We start from the raw sequence: 20,537 nt of genomic DNA, 5'->3' as shown, positions 1-20,537 counted from the left end.
CAATAAAAGTTCTTTAAAGGGAAAGAAATAAGTACTTTTAATTCTTACTAGAAACCTACAGTTTTACAATCATTTACATATAGACTTTAACAAAATTATTCATAAAAAGTCTGAAACTACTATAGGTTTGAAGGACTCATAAAACGATGATCCAAAAATATTTAAAGGGTATATAAATAAGCTCTTCAAAATTCGGCATCTCAGTGGCAGAATTATATAAAAGCCAAAATCACAAGATAGCTATCATACTGCCCTGAATGTAGGTTGATTTTCCCCCAGAATGGCCTGCATAAAAGCTGTCTTATTAAAGACTCATCACCAGTATTAATTCTACTCAGAATCACTAACTATGAGGACTGGAAGGGATTTAGCAGTCATGTAATACAACCCATACATGAAAATTGGAATCTCTATTAAATGCAGTCAGTACTTGGTCAGTCAATCTTTGCTTGAATACCTCCACAAAAGGGGAACCCACTACTTCTAAAGTGGGCCCATTCCTTTTTGGGACATTTCTAATTGGCAGCAAATTTTCCCAGATATCTAATGTAAATTTTGCTCCTTCTAAATTCTACTCATTACTTCTAGTTCTTCCACTTAATGTCAAACACAACAAATCTGATCCCTCCTTCCTATGACAAATCTTCAAAAGTAAGAAGAAAGACATCATATCCATACTGTCTTTTCTTCTCCAGGCTAGGCATAACCAATTCTTTCAACATTCTTCATATGACATGGAATCAAGATCCATCACTATCTTGTTTTCCATTCTCTGGAATATGCTCCAGTTAATCAAAGTCTTCTTTAAATGATGGCATGAAGAACTAAACACAATACAGCTGAAAGCTGCACAAATCACTTCCCTCTCATTTCTGGAAACTTTGCCTTTCTTAATATAGTTCAAGATCACATTGGATTTTATGGTGACCACATCAAGCTATTCCCTCTTATTGAGCTTGTAACCCACTTCAAAGCATCAAATCTTTTCAATAATAACTGCTGCTAATTATGCCTCCTGTCCTCTTATATTTATGTAGGGGTTTTTGCACCCAAATGGAACTTTACATTTATCCCTACTGGGTTTCATTTTATTAAATCCAGCATAGTGCTGTGGCCTGATAAAATCTTTTTGGATCCCTGATTCAATCATCCAGTATGTGAGTTATCCTTTCCAATCTTGGGTCACATACAAACTGGATAAAAATGTCTTCCATGCCTTTTCCTAAGTCTTTTGCAGAAGAAATAAACATGTATATGAAGGTGTGCTTATTTCTTTGTTCAGAGTGACCATAATAAAAAGAAAAAAATATAAAATAGTCCTCAGTCCTATGCCACCCCCTTTGATTTTTGAAGTTTGCAGTGTTGGTGGTAGAGGGGTGGAAAGGAGGGTATTTTTAAAATTAATTTATTTAGTCAATTTAGAACATTATTCCTTGGTTACAAGAATAACATTATTTCCCTCCCACCCCTCCCCCCCTTCCTGCACCTAACACACAATTTCATTGGGTATTACATGTGTCCTTGATCAGAACCTATTTCCATGTTGTTGTTTGCAGTGGGATGTTCATTTAGAGTCTACATCCCCAATATATCCCCATTGACCCATTTGATCAAGCAGTTGTTTTTCTTCTGTGTTTCTATTCCTACAGTGTTTCCTCTGAATGTGGATAGTGTTCTTTCTCATAGATCTCTCCAGGTTGTTCAGGATCACTGCATTGCCACTAATGGAGAAGTCCATTACATTGGATTGTACCACAGTGTAACAGTCTCTGTGTACAATGTTCAACTGGTTCTGCTCCTCTCTCTCTGCATGATTTCCTGGAGGTTGTTCCAGTTCACATGGAATCCCTCCAGTTCATTATTCCTTTGAGCACAATAGTATTCGATCACCAACATATACCACAATTTGTTCAGCCATTCTGCAATTGAAGGGCACCCGAAAAGGGGGTATTCTTAGAGAAACTAAGAATGACAATTTTAAAATTGTATTTGTTATTAATTTATCTTTAGTACTCTAAATGTGAGACCCTTATCAAAAAACCAAATTAGATATATTACAAGAGGAAATGGATTAATATAGACATTTTTGCTACAAAAGAAACAAGTATGATATAAACAAAAAGCATTTGCTAGAGTAGGTTTTCTCATACTCCTAAGGAAATAAGTATTATCTTTTCAAAGGACAAGATACAATTCATTCACCTTATAATGCACATAATAAACATGACTTATTACAGAGGAGAGTCTTACAAGATTAAGAAAAGGAAAGGGAAATGGAAAAGATGAAAGGAAAAGATTTCTGATTAAGTAAATCATTATTTGTCAAAAGGAAGAACCATTTCACCATATTATTTCTGTGCTGTGAAAAACTGTAATCTGATCAATATATTGTTCCTTCTAATCTTGCCTCTTATCTTATGTGATATTTCAATGTTCTTCCATAAATGCTTTGTTTAGAAAAGAGACTTCCCTATACCTTTACATTGAATGAATACTAGTGGAATGTATGAGCCATACATCACTTATTTCTGACTCATGTTAAGTTATCTGCCCACCTCTGAGTTGGAGATGTCTAGAAAGCAGTTGTTAATGAAAGACAGAAGGTATGAGTTTAAAAAAAAAGAAAGAAAAAAATTAATGGATAATTAGAAATAAAGGATGCAATATTCTAGGAGACCGAGGTTTCTATTAGTATACGAAGATGAAGTTGAAAAGCGAAGAAATAGAGAATGAAAGAAAATCTTGGGGTTGAATAGAATGTAAGAACAAAGAAGGCTTTGTATATACTATGGAAGCAGTAGAGTTGATTTGGATTGGAATGGGGTAAAGAATGAAGAGGGAAAGGATCTTCTCATTAACCCATGTTGTCTCTGAATCATGGGGGACGGGGGGAAAGAGAGCAGCAACAGAGAAACTGTCTATTGTTGAATAAGGACCAACTGATCAGGGCCTCTACTTTATAGTGTGTCCCACAATGCCTGGAGTCCCACAGTCTCTACGTACCAGAAGTCCAGGATCTCCCCAAAATAATACTGTGAATAAGCTATAGGTCCTCAGTCACTTGAGTCTCTAAAAGCCAATCAGTTCTCTTTCTGCCACTACCACTCCCAAATCTCCTTCTTGCTTCGTCTCCATCATCCCAGCACTTTTGTTAAATGGTGACTCAGGATTTCTGATGTCTAAGGCTCTGTCTATTGCCCTGAACAAGAGGTAGCTAAGACCTAAGGTACAAGTCTTCCTTCACTTGCCCCCTAGTATATGGAGGTGTTGTCACAGTCTAGAAAATTCTCTTTAAAATGGGTTATTCCTACATAGATAATTAAGCTGAAGGTCTTTTCAGTGATTATGGATCCTATTTTAAGAAGTTTTGCAACTTTCAGATGATACAATCAATGCAATATTATTAGCAAATAGTTCCATTTGGAGGATGTCACCATCTTTCAGTAATTCTGACTCAATTATCAATGCAGATGGACTTCTTCCATGAGAGTAGAAAATACTGCTCGTAGACAGGTCTTCCTGGCATATCTCTCACATGACATTAAAACAAGGAATCATCAAAATTATCTTTTTCGTTACATCTTTTAAAGAACTTCTTGTAGCTTTAACAGATATTAAGGAAAAATTTTTTTGAAGAGAAGCCTTTATGTATGGCTTTGCTCTGCTCTTCTGTAGCTAATAGGAATAGGAAAAACAAAGGAATGGTGAAATTTCATGTTCCCTATACCTTTCAAACAATCACGTGCCTGGAATGACATGGCTTATTTTAGAAGATTGTTTGAAGATTTTACAAGAGGATGGCAGGAGATTCAAAGTCTTAACTCATATCAGAAAAACACAGCAAGAAGTAATAGAGAAATGTGAAGTTTAAAGAAAGCTGGGCATAAGAGCCAATTAAGTTAGATCATTTCAAGAGAAGTTAAGGATAAAGGTAAAAGGATAGCAAACACAGGAGAAAAAAGATTTGTCTAGGTTTCCATAACAATCTCCTTTTTCCATTGATGACAATGAAACTATAGATGCTAAGATTAGATGCACTATATAAATATGAAATAGAAATAGCTCCAATGAAAATAGAAAAGAACAGCAAAGCCAGACCAGAATACATAGAGAAGATCTCTCATTACTGATGATGCAATTTGAGAGCACTGAGGCATCAAGTTTATTTTTAAAGAGGAGAAATATACCAAATTATAGATAGAGAGATAGATAGAAAGAAAGGTAGATAGATAGATAGATAGACAGACAGACAGACAGACTGACAGACAGACAGACAGATAGATAGATAGATAGATAGATAGATAGATAGATAGATAGATAGATGGATGGATGGATAGATGGATAGAAAATATGACCAAAATATTCCAACTTGACCACTTTTTCACCTCTATAAATTGGACCAGTCTACACATGTCCAGTGACAATCACTAATGAAAACTAAAAAGGAACAGGAAGGCTTCTGTAAATTCTATTCTATGGCAAGTCACATCTTCCTAGTCACACAACTGACCAAAGTACCGAGTAAAGATAACTTCCCTGACCTAGAATCTGCTCTGATTCAACATCACCTCTCAAATAAAATATAAACTAATCAACATAAAGATCTTCTTAATAAAAAATAATGAAGTCCTCTCAGCCTAGATTTTGAGATTATTTCACATGACTCCCAACTTGTGAAATCTCCATTCTAACCAAACTGCCCTATTTGAAATTCCTGAACTCAGTACATCTTCCACCTCCTTTTTCCAGACCTCTTGCCTGGAATGCACTTGCTCCTTAGCTCTCCCTTTAAAATCCTTAACCTTCCTTTCAGGCTCAACTCAGTGTCGTCTTCTATGAGAAGACTTTCCTGGTCCCCTTAGGTTTTCTTCTGGTGGTCCCCCCCTTCCCTCAATCTTCACTCCATCACTACCTCCTTCAAATTATTGCATTCACTCCTTAGGGATTTGTAAGCCTTTTGAAGGCAAATATACGGGGTTTTTTTTTCCATTTCTTTTGTCTTACTCCCATAATAACCTGGACATAGAATTTGCTAGAAAATGGAGCATGGCCTGAATTGCTTTTGAGGAACAACAACCCTAAGCTTCATTCTGAAACCAAAGCTCATTATTTTTAAAGCATTGTTCTTTTTGTTGATATTGTATAGCTTCCTATCATGAAATATCCGTCTCTGGAGAATCACAACGGCAGGTCACATATGGGGAAAGGGAGAAGCACTTGGCAAAAATAAATATGCTTCAACATGCTGTCAGTGACAAATGATGCACAACAATGGCACAGAACGCCATCAAAAAGCTGTGTCATGGGAAAAGGTGATGTACTGATAATACTGAGAGCAGAGGTTACCATATGGGCATGCTGTCCTAGATCCCACCCGGCGATAAGCAATCTGAAGAGAGAATGCTTTGCAAGAAACACTTAGGGGAAAACATGGATAATAATTCCACAAGCAAAGAATACACGGATGTACCAGAAAACACGAATACTGAGAAAATCTAGGGCTTGTGATATCGATAAGGGAAAAGAGGAACACTTCAAACACGTCGTCTTACCTTTTCCCCATATCAGCATCTATATAGATTTTTAGCAGCTGTCCTCCCAACACGTATCCAATGGCAGGGCCTAGGACTGACATAGAAAATCCGATTCCTAAAAAATAGAAAAAATAAAACATGAAAATACACATGACTAACTTTTCTTTCAAAATGCATAAAAATATGCTGCGAATTTCTATGGTAAACATGTTTGAAATTGCATGAGAATGACACCCACAAAAAATTATGTTCATTTTTACTTTTTATTTAACATGCATCATTTTAAAGATCAGCCCCTGAGTTTGAATGAATGGCATTTATTAAAACATATTCATTGTTCAATAAGCAAGCTGTCAATGTGTAGACATCAGGTCAAAATAGCTAAGAGATGCAAATGTCCCTAATACGCATGATTTCAGGCATGTAGCACCTAAACATCTGCCCATAAATCTAAAATATTACTATGAATGATGAGTGCTCTCTGTGCTCAGCTTTGTTTAAAGAGAACAGTATTCTTTGAGAAATCCCTTCACATGAAAATCCAATTCTTTATAGCTGTATCAATCTATTTAAACGGACATTTATATCCGTGTTGACAGCGCTATTTATACCTATATACATGGTCTGATTTTTGATAGGGAAGCGATCAATATGGATAATTCAGGCTACTGTTTGCAGAACCCAGAGCTGTGGTTCAGTTAAGGGTTTAATTATTCCCCTTAAAATGGTTATACTGGAAGATCCAATATTACTGCATCCCCAGGCCAGAGGAAAGACATAGAGAAAGAAGTGATAGAAAAAAGGTAAGAAAAGAAAAGAAGGGGGCAGCTGGATAGCTCAGTGGATTGAGAACCAGGTCTAGAGACGGGAGATCCTGGGTTCAAATCTGGCCTCATTCACTTCCTATCTGTGTGACCCTAGGCAAGTCACTTAACTCCCATTGCCTAGCCCTCACCACTCTTGTGCCTTGGAACCAATACACAATATTGACTCCAAGATGGAAGGTAAGGGTTAAAAAAAAAAAAGAGTTAAGTGCTACCAACCTCTGCCTTCCTTCTAGCCTCAATGGTAACAAGCAAAAAAGAATTTTAATACAATTTTCTATCTGTGCTGCTAAGACCAAAATACATTCTCACTAAAGAATTCCCTGCTAACAGCAACAGCAGCTATTTGAAAACTAACAAAAGATACATGGGAGTATTTGGGAAACTGCAATATGGACAAGAAAATGCAGAAGAATGTTGGGATACTCTTAAACTTCTGAGATACCCTCCATCATTATATCAATGATGTCCATCATCTTTTAACATAATTAGGATTCAATGGATTACATAGTAACTAAATCGATCTTGAGAAATATCTCTTTTAATGTTATAAAATGTCTTCAATTACAAATAATTTATAAGCAAATTATGCAAACCTGTTTAGTTTAATGAGAAATATCTGCCTTAAACATCACTAGCCTTTCCTAATACTTATAATACGAATACTTTGTCTGCAACGCAAAATTAAATAATCATAAGAAGTCAATAATATTAGAACACAAAGTCACCTATATAGAGAGATGACTTATGCGTAGGAACACTGTCATCAATAAAAGCTGTCCCTAGTGTGTAAAGAGGAGTTCCTCCTACTCCCAGCAACAGCTGTCCCAAGATGAACACATAAAGGTAGCTCGAAAGCTTAGAGGAGACATCCCTGCAGTTGCTAACATTTCCTGTTGCTGGGCAAGTATCTGAAAAAAAAAGGAAAGGGAAAGAAATTACAATTTTGCAAGATATTCATTTAAAACAAAACTTTTTCATGATTTTTTTAGTCTTTAAATATTGCCCCTCCTGAAATTAACTTTGACTGTATTCAATTTCAATTTGAAAAGCATCAGGATGGGAAGAATCCCAGCAATAAGGAAAAACATAATCAAAATCAGTAATCAATATTTACTAGTTGTACTATTATGTAAAAGACAGGTAATATCTCTGAACCTCAGTTTTCTCATCTGTAAAATGGGGATGATACCTGAAGAATTTACCTCAGAGTTTAGATGTAAGGATCAAATAAGATAGTATATGTATAATGCCTTGCAAACCTTATCAACACTACATGCACACAGAGAGTTTATTTTAATATAAGCTTACATTAGGACTAAAATTTGAGGTTGTTTCTCCGTTCAAATACCCAAGAGCTGCCTCACCAGGAAAGTCAAAGAGACTCATTCTGCTTCCTTGATCCTTAACTTATAACCCTGATGATGTCACTTTTTCTGGGTCTCCCTGGTTGAACAGATTTGACCTCAGTCTGGGTCAGAGGCCAGTTTAACAGACACCAGGAGCCATGTGGGACCGAGGCAAGCATCTTCTGGGATGCCAGGGAGCCACAAGACCCCTGGCATCCTCCCATAGTACACTTGCACACTTACAGTCAAAGGCTATGGGTGAGACCAAAATGGACTGTCAAAACATTCCTTTTAGACTTGTACAAGAATATTCATAGCTGCACTCTTTGTGGTGGCAAAAAACTGGAAAACGAGGGGGTGCCCTTCAATTGGGGAATGGCTGAACACATTGTGGTATATGCTGGTGATAGAATACTATTGTGTTCAAAGAAATGATGAACTGGAGGGATTCCACGTGAACTAGAAAGACCTCCAGGAAGTGATGCAGAGTGAGAAGAGCAGAACCAGGAGAACAAAATACACAGAGACGGATACATTGTGGCACAATCAAATGTAACTGACTTCTCTACTAGCAGTAATGTAATGAGCCAGGACAATTCTGAGGGACTCATGAGAAAGAATGTATCCACATCCAGAGGAAGAACTGTGGGAGTAGAAACACAGAAGAAAAACATTTTCTTGACCACATGGTTCGATAGGGATGTGATTGGGAAGGCTGACTTTTTTTTTTTTAAACTCTTACCTTTCATCTTGGAGTCAATACTGAATATTGGCTCCAAGGCAGAAGAGTGGTAAGGGCTAGGCAATGGGGGTCAAGTGACTTGCCCAGGGTCACACAGCTGGAAAGTGTCTGAGGCCAGATTTGAACCTAGGACCTCCTGTCTCTAGGTCTGGCTCTCAACGCACTGAGTTACCCAGCTGCCCCCATGGGAAGGCTGACTCTTAATGTAAACTCTATTGGCTAAAATTTTCAAAAAAAAAAATTAATGATCACTCTATTACAAATATTAATGTGGAAATAGGTCTTGATCAATGATACATGTAAAACCCAGTGGAATTGCTCATTGGCTATGGGAGGGAGGAGGGAAGAAGGAAGGAAAAGAAAATAAATCATGTAACCATTAGAAAATATTCTAAATTAATTAACTAAGCAAATAAATGTTAAAAAAAACTTTCCTTTTAAAAAAGAGAGGTACAATTATATTAAATTAAATTTTAGAAATTCACAAAGACTCTTTGGACACTAGTTAAGTGTCAGCTGCCATTAAACTATATTTGGGAATGATGTTACCAAAAGAAAATTCAACAAAAATATTTTTTCACGAAATTTCTAAAATACAGAATGAAGTTGAAGTATATGTAAGAGTAAGGTGGCACTGATTCCCAGGGCTACCTTGGCCCTTCATTCATCTTGTTAAAAACAAATAGGGCACTACTTTTCCCCTGAACCTAACTGGTAGTGAAAAGAGGCAAATTTGTCCCAGGTGATGAAATATCTAAAGATTCTGTATATTGTTGTTGTTGTTGTTGTTGTTAAATTATGCATACGAAATATACTGAATAATGAGGTATAGGGAGATTGAAATCTGCAACGTCCTTTGAGGGTTCTAGGATTCAGTTTTATCACCCAATTTAGAGTGTAGAGGCTATTACCTATAGAACTTGCACGATTATTCTCCTTCCTTTCTCAATGACAACAATGCATAGATTATATAGTCTTTCCTCTCCATCTTCTTCCCTAATACTAGAGACGTCCAATATATACAGAGTGTGTTTACCTTAAGCTTTTAAAGTAGCAGTAAGACTTCTGAAACAACATAAATAATGATGTGCCATCAATTATCCTAGCTTCACAGTACATAAATCCACTCAGCTGCAATGACTTACTTTTTTTTAGACTTACTCTTCAAAGTTATAGACAAGAATTATGGGAATTCAATATAAACTGTACCCCTCTTTCCTTTTTAAAATAGAAGGCTTTTAAAACACAGTTTGGCCAATATCAGACACACTCTTTGGTTGTGCATGAGTACTATGGGAGGACGTCAGAGGTCTCTTGGCTCTCTGGAACCCAGACTTTTGTCCCCATGACTCCTGGTGTCCAAAACTGACATCTGGCTTGGACTGAGGTCAAGTCTTCCTAGCCATGGAGACCCAGAAGGAGTAGCATCAATGGCTTTGTAAAAGATGGAACAGGAACAGAGGAAGCAAATAAGTGTCTTGCTTTGGAGACTTTCACAGTGAGGCAGCTCAGGCATAGAAGTAGGCATGTCCAGATGATTATGTGACTGACTATCTCTAATTCCAACCTTTACCATCCAATAAACAAGTATGAATTAATATGCAGTCTCCATGCCATTATAATCATGAGAGAAGGTAGTTTTGGAACTACCAAGTCAACATTATTATATGCTTTATTTTAAGAAGCTATACATAAACATTCATGAATTAACAAAAAAAAAACCCTCTTTTGACTATTCTTTCTTGTATATTGAAAGGTCACGTCTCTTCATGTTAGTCAAGTGTACAATAATAAAAATGAAATGTTTTTTAAAGGAGATGAAAAAAACCAGAAAATTGAAGGGAGGACACTGAAGAGATTATCTCTATTCACATCTTTTCCCTGCCAACTTCTCTCCTGTCACTCTCCAGTAACTAGGGAGTACTCCATAGTGCAACGTGGATGGATTTATAATCATTAATCTGGAGTCCAAACTGAGCTATTTCATACTTTGAGGTAGGAATGAAGAAGCATTTCTTACATGTTTCTTATACTTCCAGACATTAAACTTAGTACTAATCATGCAAAGACAAGAGTAAGACAATCCCTACCCTCATGGAGTTGAAGTTCTAAGTACAAGCAAAGAAAAAACACTTTCACCGACTCACTGGCCAATCAAACTCAAGGTCAGGTTCTAAAATGAATAGATTATTGTTTCTAGGGAAGAAGGCATAGTCTCTGTTTTAGATGGGACTGTGTTCCATGTTGTTAGAGGAAGGGGTAGAGTGGGTTCAGGATCCAGGAAATCACTTACCTATCTATGCCAGACCTCAATGTCAAATGTAGGGGTCAGACTTCATGATCTCCTAATATCCATTAAGACTTTACAGTTCAACATCTAAAATAAATCTATTTATAGTATTAGATCGTATATTAACATTATTATTGAATCTGTCAGACTTTTGGGTAAGCATGGTGGCAGTCTAGATGCAGGACTCCTCCTCTCCTCACCACCTACCAATTTATACTACCTCAAAAGTCCAAAAAAAGCCCAATTCATATGAACGCAGGGACTCTACAGTATGGTGCAGCATTGAAGGTATGTGGGATTTGGGCATTTCGACACCATAAAGGGGTGAAAAAGCTTCCACAAAAATGCAAGCTGATCAATCCTCCCCAACCCAACCTACAGAGCCAGAGTTAGAGCCATCAAGCGCTAGAATCAGTGAGTGAGCAAAAGGTACCTCTAGAGTGAGTGAGGTCCTTCGCAGCTGAATAAGACCACCAAAGACTACCCCTGAAAGCAGCTAGACCTTAAACCCCAGCAGGCCAAAGAGCACAGACCTTGGGCGCCTGTGGGAAGATAGCACAGAGAAGGGCAGCAAACAGTTGAAGCTGCAGAGACTCAAGAGGTGGTCTTAGGCAAAAATCATACTCATTAGCTACATACAAAGAGATCCTGCCCTTCTCACTCAGATTTCTGACTGGAAAGTGAAGAAAAAACTACCATAGTGATGGCAAACAATGCCCAGTAAAAACAACTTCCAAACATGAAGAAAAATAAGAAGAAGGCTTTGACCATGGATAATTTTTATAGAGGAAAATCCAAACTATAGAGGAAATAACAGAAGAGGACATACAAATAAATGCATCCAAAACTTGAAAAAAATGGAAATAAGCAACCAGCTCTTGAAGAAGTTAAATCAGAGCTTATAAAAAGATGGAAGAATTTTAGCAAGAAAAGTGGAAAATAGTTCAAAAAGAAAACAGTTTAAAGGACAGGAACTCCTGATTGGAGACCAAAATTAAACAGCTGGGAGCCATGAAATGCAGGATAAACCAAGCCAAAAAGGAAAATAAAAATATTATAGGAGAAAACCAGACTTTAAAGACCAGAATTAGGAAACTCAAAGCCAATGATATCAAAAAACACAAAGAATTAATAAAGCAAAGTCAAAAGACTTACAAAACAGAAGAAAATATAAAATATCTAATGGGCAAGATGACAGATCAGGAAAACAGATCAAAACAGACAATTTGAGAGTCATTGATCTACCTGAAAACCCAGAAATAAACAGAAACACTACAAGCACTTATCTAAAAAAACTGCCCTGATATTCTTGAACAAGGGGGCAAAATAGACATTGAAAGAGTTCATAGATAATAAGGAAAAAGACCTGTACAAAATACTCATAGCTGCACATCTTATGGTGGCAAAAAATTGGAAAATGAGAGAATACCCTTCAATTAGGGAATGGCTGAACAGATTGTGGTATATGTTGGTGATGGAATAATATTGTGCTCAAAGGAATAATAAACTGGAGGAATTCCATGGGAACTGGAATGACCTCTAGGAATTGATGCGGAGTGAAAGGAGCAGAAGCAGAAGAACATTATACACGGAGACTAATACACTGTGGTGCAATCAAATGTAATGAACTTCTCCATTAGTGGCAATGCAGTGACCCTGAGCAACTCAGAGGGATTTATGAGAAAGAACACTATCCAAATTAGGAGGAAAAACTATGGGAGTAGAAACACAGAAGAAAAACAACTGCTTGATTACATGGGTTGAGGGGAATATGATTGGGAATATAAATTCTAAATGATCATCCTAATGCAAACATCAACATGGAAATGGATTCTGATCATGGATATATGTAAAATGCAGTGGAATTGCACATCGGCTATGGGGGGAGGGGGGAGGAAAAGAAAATGATTCTTGTAACCAAGGAATAATGTTCTAAATTGACTGAATAAAATCTTACCAAAATAATAATAATAATAATAAAATCCTGTCACAATCAAAAAAAAAAGGTCATAGAACACCCGCTACACTAAATCCTCAGAAGATAACCACCAGGAATATAATGGCCAAATTCAAGATCTTCGAAGCTAAGGAGAAAATTTTAGAAGAAGCCAAGAGCAAATTCAGATATCAAAGAGCGCCAATCAGGATTACACAAGATCTGGCAGCTTCCACACTAAAGGACCACAAGGCTTGGAATGTGATATTCAGAAAGGCAAGGGAATTAGGTCTTCCACCAAGGATCACCTACCTGTCAAAACTGACTATATACTTCCAGGGGAAAGTAAGGGCATTCAACAAAATAGAAGATTTCCAAATATTTGTAAAGAAAAGAGCAGAACTAAGTGGAAAGTTTGATATCCAAACACAAAAATCAAAAGAAAGATGAAACTTTCATTTTTAAGAGCATTAATAAGATCAAATTATTTATATTAAATTATGGGGAAAATGTTATTTGTAACTCTCCAAAATTACATTCACTGGGAGCAGCTGGGTAGTTCAGTGGATTGAGAGCCAGGACAGGAGGTCCTAGGTTCAAATCTGGCCTCAGACACTTCCCAGCTGTGTGACCCTGGGCAAGTCACTTGACCCCCATTGCCTAGCCCTTACCACTCTTTCTACACAGTATTGATTCCAAGACAGAAGGTAAGGGTTTTTAATAATTTTAAAAAATTATTCAATATTATAGTAATTAGAAGAATCATTCACTGGAAGATATTAGGGTAGGTAATAAGTGGTATGAGATGCTAAGCAAAAAAAGAAAAATATAGGGGGGAAATAGAAGATGGTACCAAGAGAAATTTAAAGAAATAAGATGAATAGGATAATCTATATCACAGAAAGAGGTGCATGGGAAGGGGAGGGGAAGAATAGTATTATAAGAAGGCTAAGAAGAGCATGCTAATACATAATACTTAAACCTTGCTCTCAGTGAAAGCAATTCTGAGAGAAGAGCATATAGATCCATTGGAGTATCGAATTCTGTCTTACCCAACACAGAAAGTGAGAAGGGAAAAACGAAAGGGGGGAGTGGAGAAGGAAGTACAAAAAAGGGAGGGAAAGAGAGGGGGGAGGGAACTTAAGAGACCTTAAAAAAATGAGATAACAAAAATGGAGGGGACAGAAAGAGAGCCATATTAAGATTGGGGATTAGGAGAACTGATTAAAAGCAAACTACTGGTTTAAAAGGATATAGCAAAAGAAGAAAGGACAGAACTATGAGAGGATATCAAAATGTTGGGGAATACACAATTTTTGCAATCTTAACTTTGAACGTGAATGGGATGAATTCACCCATAAAATAAAAACAAACAGCAAAGTGGATTATAAACCAAAATACTAACATATGTTGTCTACAAGAAACACACATGAGGTGGGTAGATACTCACAAGGTTAGAAATAAAGGTTGGAGCAAAATCCATTGGGTCTCAACTGAGAGAAAGAAGGCAGGAGTTGTAATCATGATATCTGACAAAGCCAAAGTAAAAATAGATCTGATTAAAAGAGATAGGAAAGATAATTACATCGATATAAAAGGCAGTATTGACAATGAGGAAATATCAGTAATCAACATGTATGCACCAAATGGTATAGCATCCAAATTTCTAAAGGAGAAACTAGTGGAGGTGAAGGAGGAAAGAGATAGTAAAACTATACTAGTGGGATACCTGAACTTTCCACTATCAAATCTAGATCAATCAAATAAAAAAATAAATAAGAAATAGGTAAGGGAAGTGAATGATATCTTAGGAAAATTAATAGTTAATAGATATATGGAGAAAAATAAATAGGGACAAAAAGGAATACACATTCTTTTCAGCAGCACATGGAACATTCACAAAGACCAACCACATACTAGGGCATAAAAACATGACAAACAAGTACAGAAAAGCAGAAATGATAAATGCAACCTTTTCAAATCATAAAGTAAGAAAAACAATAATTAGTAAGTGTACATGGAAAGTCAAATCAAAAATTAATTGGAAATGAAATATGATTCTACAAAATTGCTTAGTTAAAGAAAAAATCATAGAAACAATAATTTCATTGAAAAAATTGACAATGATCAGACATTCTTTCAAAATCTATGGGATGCAGCCAAAGCAATACTCAAGAGGAAATTTATATCCTTGAGTTCATATATTAAAAATTAAGGAGGACAGAGGCCAATGAATTGGACATGCAAATAAAAAAAAGCAAATAAATTAAAACTCCCCAGATAAATACTAAATTAGAAATCCTAAGAAATTAAGGTAGAAAATAAGAAAATTGAAAGTCAAAGAACTATTGATTTAATAAATAAGTTAGAAGCTGGTATTTTGAAAAAAAAACAAAATAGAAAAAGTACTGGTCAATCTAATTTTAGAAAAGGAAAGAAGTAAACCAAATTAACAGTAACATAGATGAAAAAGGAGACATCACGTCTAATGAAGAGGAAATTAAGGCAATCATTAACAACTATTTTGCCTAATTATATGTCAACAAATATGGCAATATAGGTGATATGAATGAATACTTACAAAAATATAAATTGCCTAGATTAAAAGAAGAAGAAATAGAATCCTTTAAAAATCCTGTATCAGAAAAAGAAATTGAACAAGCCATCAATGAACTCCCTAAGAAAAAATCCCCAAGGCCTGATGGATTCACAAGTGAATTCTACCAAACAGTCAAAGAACAACTAATCCCAATACAATACAAACTATTTGACATAATAAGCAAAGAAGGAGCTCTTACAAATTCTTTTTATGACATAAATATGGTACTGATTCCAAAGCCAGGCAGGTGAAAAACAGAGAAAGAAAACTATAGACCAATCTCCTTAATGAACATAGATACAAAAATCTTAAATAGAATACTAGCAAAAAAACTCTAGCAAGTGATCACAAGGGTTATTCATTATGATCAGGTGGAATTTATACCAAGAATGCAAGGATGGTTCAATATTAGGAAAACCATCCACATAATTGACCATATTAACAAGGAAACCAACAAAAATCACATGATTATCTCAATAGATGCAGAAAAAGCCTTTGACAAAATACAGCACTCATTCCTATTGAAAACACTAGAAAGCATAGGAATAGAAGGGCCTTTCCTAAAAATAATAAATAGTATATATCTAAAACCATCAGCAAATATCATCTGCAATAGGAATAAACTAGATGCATTCCCAATAAAATTAGGAGTGAAACAAGGATGCCCATTATGACCTTTATTATTTAACATTGTACTAGAAACACTAGCAGTATCAATTAGAGAAGAAAAAGAAATTGAACGTATTAAAATAGGCAATGAGGAGACCAAACTATCACTCTTGGCAGATGATATGATGGTCTACTGAAGGAATACTAGAGAATCAACTAAAAAGTTAGTGGACGTTAACCACAACTTTAGCAAAGTTGCAGGATACAAAATAAACCCACATAAGTCATCAGCATTTCTCTATATCTCCAACACATCTCAGTAGCAAGAATTAGAAAGAGAAATTCTATCTAAAATCACCCTAGACAATATAAAATAAGTATTTTATAAAATAAGGAATCTATCTGCCGAGACAAACACAGGAACTATATGAACACAACTACAAAACACTCTCCACACAATTAAAACTAGATCTAAACAATTGGAAAAGCATCAACTGCTCATGGGTAGGGTGATCTAACATAATAAAAATGACAATCCTACCCAATTAATTTACTTTTTTAGTGCCATACCCATTGAACTACCAAAAAACTTTTTTACTGAATTAGAAAAATCCATAACAAAGTTCATTTGGAAGGACAAAAGATCAAGGATATTCAGAGAAATCATGAAAAAAAAATGCAAAGGAAGGGGGCCTAGCAGTACCAGATCTCAAACTATACTATAAAGCAGTGGTCATCAAAAAAAATATGGTACTGGCTAAGAGACAGAAAGGAGGATCAATGGAATAGACTTGGGCTAAGTCATCTCAGCAAGACACTCTATGATAAGCCCAAAGATCCCAGCTTTGGGGATCAACATCCACTATTGGATAAAAACTGCTGGGAAAATTGGAAGACAGTATAGGAAATAATGGGTTTGGATCAACATCGCACACCCTACACCAAGATAAACTCAGAATGGATGAATGATGAATATAAAGAAGGAAACTATAAGTAAATTAGGTGAACACAGAATAGTATACTTGTCAGATCCCTGGGAAAGGAAAGATTTTTAAGACCAAGCAAGAGTTAGAAAAAAATTACAAAATGTAAAATCAATAATTTTGTTTATAATAAATTTAAAAGGTTTTGTACAAACAAAACCAATGCAACCAAAATTAGAAGGGAAGCAACAAATTGGGAAAAAATAACAAAAGTCTCTGACAAAGGTCTGATTACTCAAATTTATAAAGAGCTAAATCAATTATACAAAAAAAAAAATCAAGCCATTCCCCAATTGATAAATGGGCAAAGGACATGAATAGGCAATTTTCAGCTAAAGAAATCAAAACTATTAATAAGCACATGAAAAAGTGTTCTAAATCTCATAATCAGAGAGATGCAAATGAAAACAGTTCTGAGGTATCACCCCACACCTAGCAGATTGGCTAACATGATAGCAAAGCAAAGTAATGAATGCTGGAGGGGATGTAGCAATGTTTGGACATTAAAGCATTGCTGGTGGAGTTGTGAATTGATCCAACCATTCTGGAGGGCAATTTAGAACTATGCCTAAAGGGCACTAAAAGACTGCCTGCCCTTTGACCCATGGCACTGCTGGGTTTGTACCCCAAAGAAGTAATAAGGAAAAAGGCATGTACAAAAATATTCATAGCTGTGCTCTTTGTGGTGGCAAAAAACATGGAAAATGAGGAGCTGTCCTCCAATTGGGGAATGGCTGAACAAATTGTGGTATATGTTGGTGATGGAATACTATTGTGCTCAAAGGAATAATAAAGTGGAGGAATTCCATGGGGACTGGGATGGCCTCCAGGAATTGATGCAGAGTGAGAGGAGCAGAAGCAAGAGAACATTGTACACAGAGACTGATACACTGTGGTACAATCCAATGTAATGGACTTCTCCATTAGTGGCAATGCAGTGATCCTGAACAATTCGGAGGGATATATGAGAAAGATGCTCTCCACATCCAGAGGAAGAACTGTGGGAACAGAAATGCAGATAAAAAAAACAACTGCTTGATCACATGGGTTGATGGGGATATGATTGGGGATGTAGACTCTAAATGATGAACATAACAAACATAACAATATGGAAATAGGTTTTGCTCAAGGACAACCTGTGAACCTGTAAACTCACAAAGTCACCGCTGTGATTCTCATTCCATTCCATTTCCTTATAGAAATAGAAAGACTATAATCTATTCCTGGGACTATACAAAACTTTCTACATGACTAAAACCAGGTTTTTCTCTATATAGATTAAAGCAGATGCTCCTGGATATGTTGTCAGGTGTTTGCTAATACATGGATTCACTATAGTTCTTTGAGTTCACACCAGTACCTTGTAAAACATGCCATACTCAAAGAGGTCCAAAACAGGTGTGCCTTCAAATGAAGGAGATGTTTCCCAGAAGCTGCTGCATTTCTTTTCTAAATAGAATCATTCATTTTTAGAGTGAAAAGATGCATTAAGGATCCTCCCAAATACCTCATTTTACAGATGAGTCAACAGACTCAGATGAGTGAATAGATTCACCCACGTCACACAAATAGTTTTCATCAAATCAGCTCTCCTTATTCCAGTCTCACTGTTTCTCTACTTCACTGATGCACTACACTAATAAAAGAATAACTAATCTTTAAAAATAATTCCATGGGGGGGGGGGGCAGCTGGGTAACTCAGTGGATGGGGAGCCAGGCCTAAGAGACAGGAGGTCCTGGGTTCAAATCTGACCTCAGACACTTCCCAGCTGTGTGACCCTGGGCAAGTCACTTGACCCCCATTGCCTAGCCCTTACCACTCTTCTGCCTTGGAACCAATTCACAATATTGACTCCAAGATGGAAGGTAAGGGTTTAAAAATAATAATAATAATTCCATGATGAATCATTCTACTATGTGGAGGGAAGTCCATTCTATAATTCTTAATTGTATATGTTTTGTAAGTTTCTTGGAAGTCATGCATATGCTATTCTACAAGCACAGACACATATAGTAATCAAGTAATCTTGAAGGGGGGGTGTATGTATACTCAGTAAGATACTATGTCCATTCTATACGTTTTCTTTGGGGTTTTCATAAGTCTTCCTTTTTCCTTGGTTATTACATTCCTACAATCATTCCTTAAAATATCCTTGAAAAAAATTAATGCAACCAATTCAGTTTTCTTATTTTTAATGGCATTTAAAAGATGGGAATTTAGGGATAAATTTAGTAAGCATTTTTTACTTATTTCTTATATTAGAAAAGGATTTTACAATCAAATACTAAAATTAAAAAGTAGGATTAAGTAGTAATTCATTGACTTGAGGGCAGCTGGATGGCTCAGTGGATGGAGAGCCAGGCCCAGAGATGGGGGGTGTGTGTCCTAGGTTCAAATCTGGCCTCAGCCACTTCCCAGCTGTGTGACCCTGGGCAAGTCACTTGACCCCCATTGCCTAGCCCTTACCACTCTTCTGCCTGGAGCCAATACACAGTATTGACTCCAAGATGGAAGGTAAAGGGTTAAAAAAAAAAAAGAATTCATTGACTGATTCATCATAAAGTAGTTCAATGTCTTTAAGTCTCACAAGCACCCATGCGGATTTGTGAAGATGTACAACATATGCCTCTACATGCCTAGGACGACAAACACTCGAGATTTAAACTGGTCAGTCCTGAGAGAGCCAATGACCCCTTCGTAGCTGGGTCCTTCTATTCTACTTGATGATCCTTCACAAAACGCCATCTCCTTCCAACACTGATCCCCGCAGATATGTGTGCTCACCCACGTGTAAATGCAGACGCGCGCGCGCGCACACACACACACACACACACGCACGCACGCACACACGTTCTCATTCACGACGTGGGAAGCCTTATGCGATGGTGGCCACATGAGGGAGCTCCCACGTTAGAGCACCCTGAAGTCCAAGCTTTAGCCATCTTTTGCTAACGCAGTTCCTTCCATACCCAGGCAAGCTAGAAACGGTGATGTGGGTCTGTGTATGTCAAGTACTTCCCATTTCATCTGGAATGCCCCATTCCTCTCCTGCTGAAGCTCTTTGGCCTAATTCTCCCAATTCTGTACCTTTAACTGCTCTAACGTAGAAAAGATGAGAAAGGAACAAAGTTGTATCCTCATAAAGCCAGTTACAAATAGTTTGAAGAGAAGGTTTGAGATTAATTGCTATTTAAGAAATACTATTGGAGGCAGCTGGGTAGCTCAGTGGTTGGAGAGCTAGGATTAGAGGTTCTAGGTTCAAATCTGGCCTCAGACACTTCCTAGATGTGTGACCCTGGGCAAGTCACTTGACCCCCATGGCCTAGCCCTTACCACTCTTCTGCCTTTGAGCCAATACATAGTATTGACTCCAAGACGGAAGGTAAGGGTTTAAAAAAAAAAGAGAAACACCATGTTGAAATGAGTATACTTGTTTTTTTCCTGTACCTGCCACCCCAAGAAAGAAGTATATACTTTGTCAAATGAAATTCACGTTGTAAAAAGATATTGAAAATCGGTTTTATTTTTCTAGAAATAGGATGGATTTTTTCTTTTTTGTCATCTAAAGCACCTTTTATAATGCAAGCACCAAGAAAGCCCTTTGGTAGAATTGATCAGGACAAAGGGTAGAAAAAGCCTTACATAAGGCAAATAGACTAAGAATAATGAG

The 20,537-nt window shown here is 36.6% G+C and overlaps 1 protein-coding gene across 1 annotated transcript in view; it reads right to left on the bottom strand.

Moving 5' to 3' along the window:
• LOC100030460 (solute carrier organic anion transporter family member 4C1-like) overlaps positions 1–20,537 on the bottom strand; it is a 125,630-nt gene that overhangs the window by 59,325 nt on the left and 45,768 nt on the right. The window contains exons 3-5 of the mRNA XM_001379924.4: positions 7,087–7,269; positions 5,553–5,649; positions 1–11 (exon numbers count right to left, since the gene is read on the bottom strand). The exon at positions 1–11 is cut by the window's left edge and continues 111 nt beyond it. Coding sequence (XP_001379961.1) covers positions 1–11; positions 5,553–5,649; positions 7,087–7,269 — 291 coding nt within the window. The remainder of the gene's footprint in view (positions 12–5,552; positions 5,650–7,086; positions 7,270–20,537) is intronic.

The sequence above is a fragment of the Monodelphis domestica genome, chromosome 3 (assembly GCF_027887165.1).
Source record: "Monodelphis domestica isolate mMonDom1 chromosome 3, mMonDom1.pri, whole genome shotgun sequence".
NCBI classification, from domain to species: Eukaryota; Metazoa; Chordata; class Mammalia; order Didelphimorphia; family Didelphidae; genus Monodelphis; species Monodelphis domestica.
The sequence above is the reverse complement of the archived record's forward strand: the minus strand, read 5'-3'. Positions and strand labels throughout refer to the sequence as shown.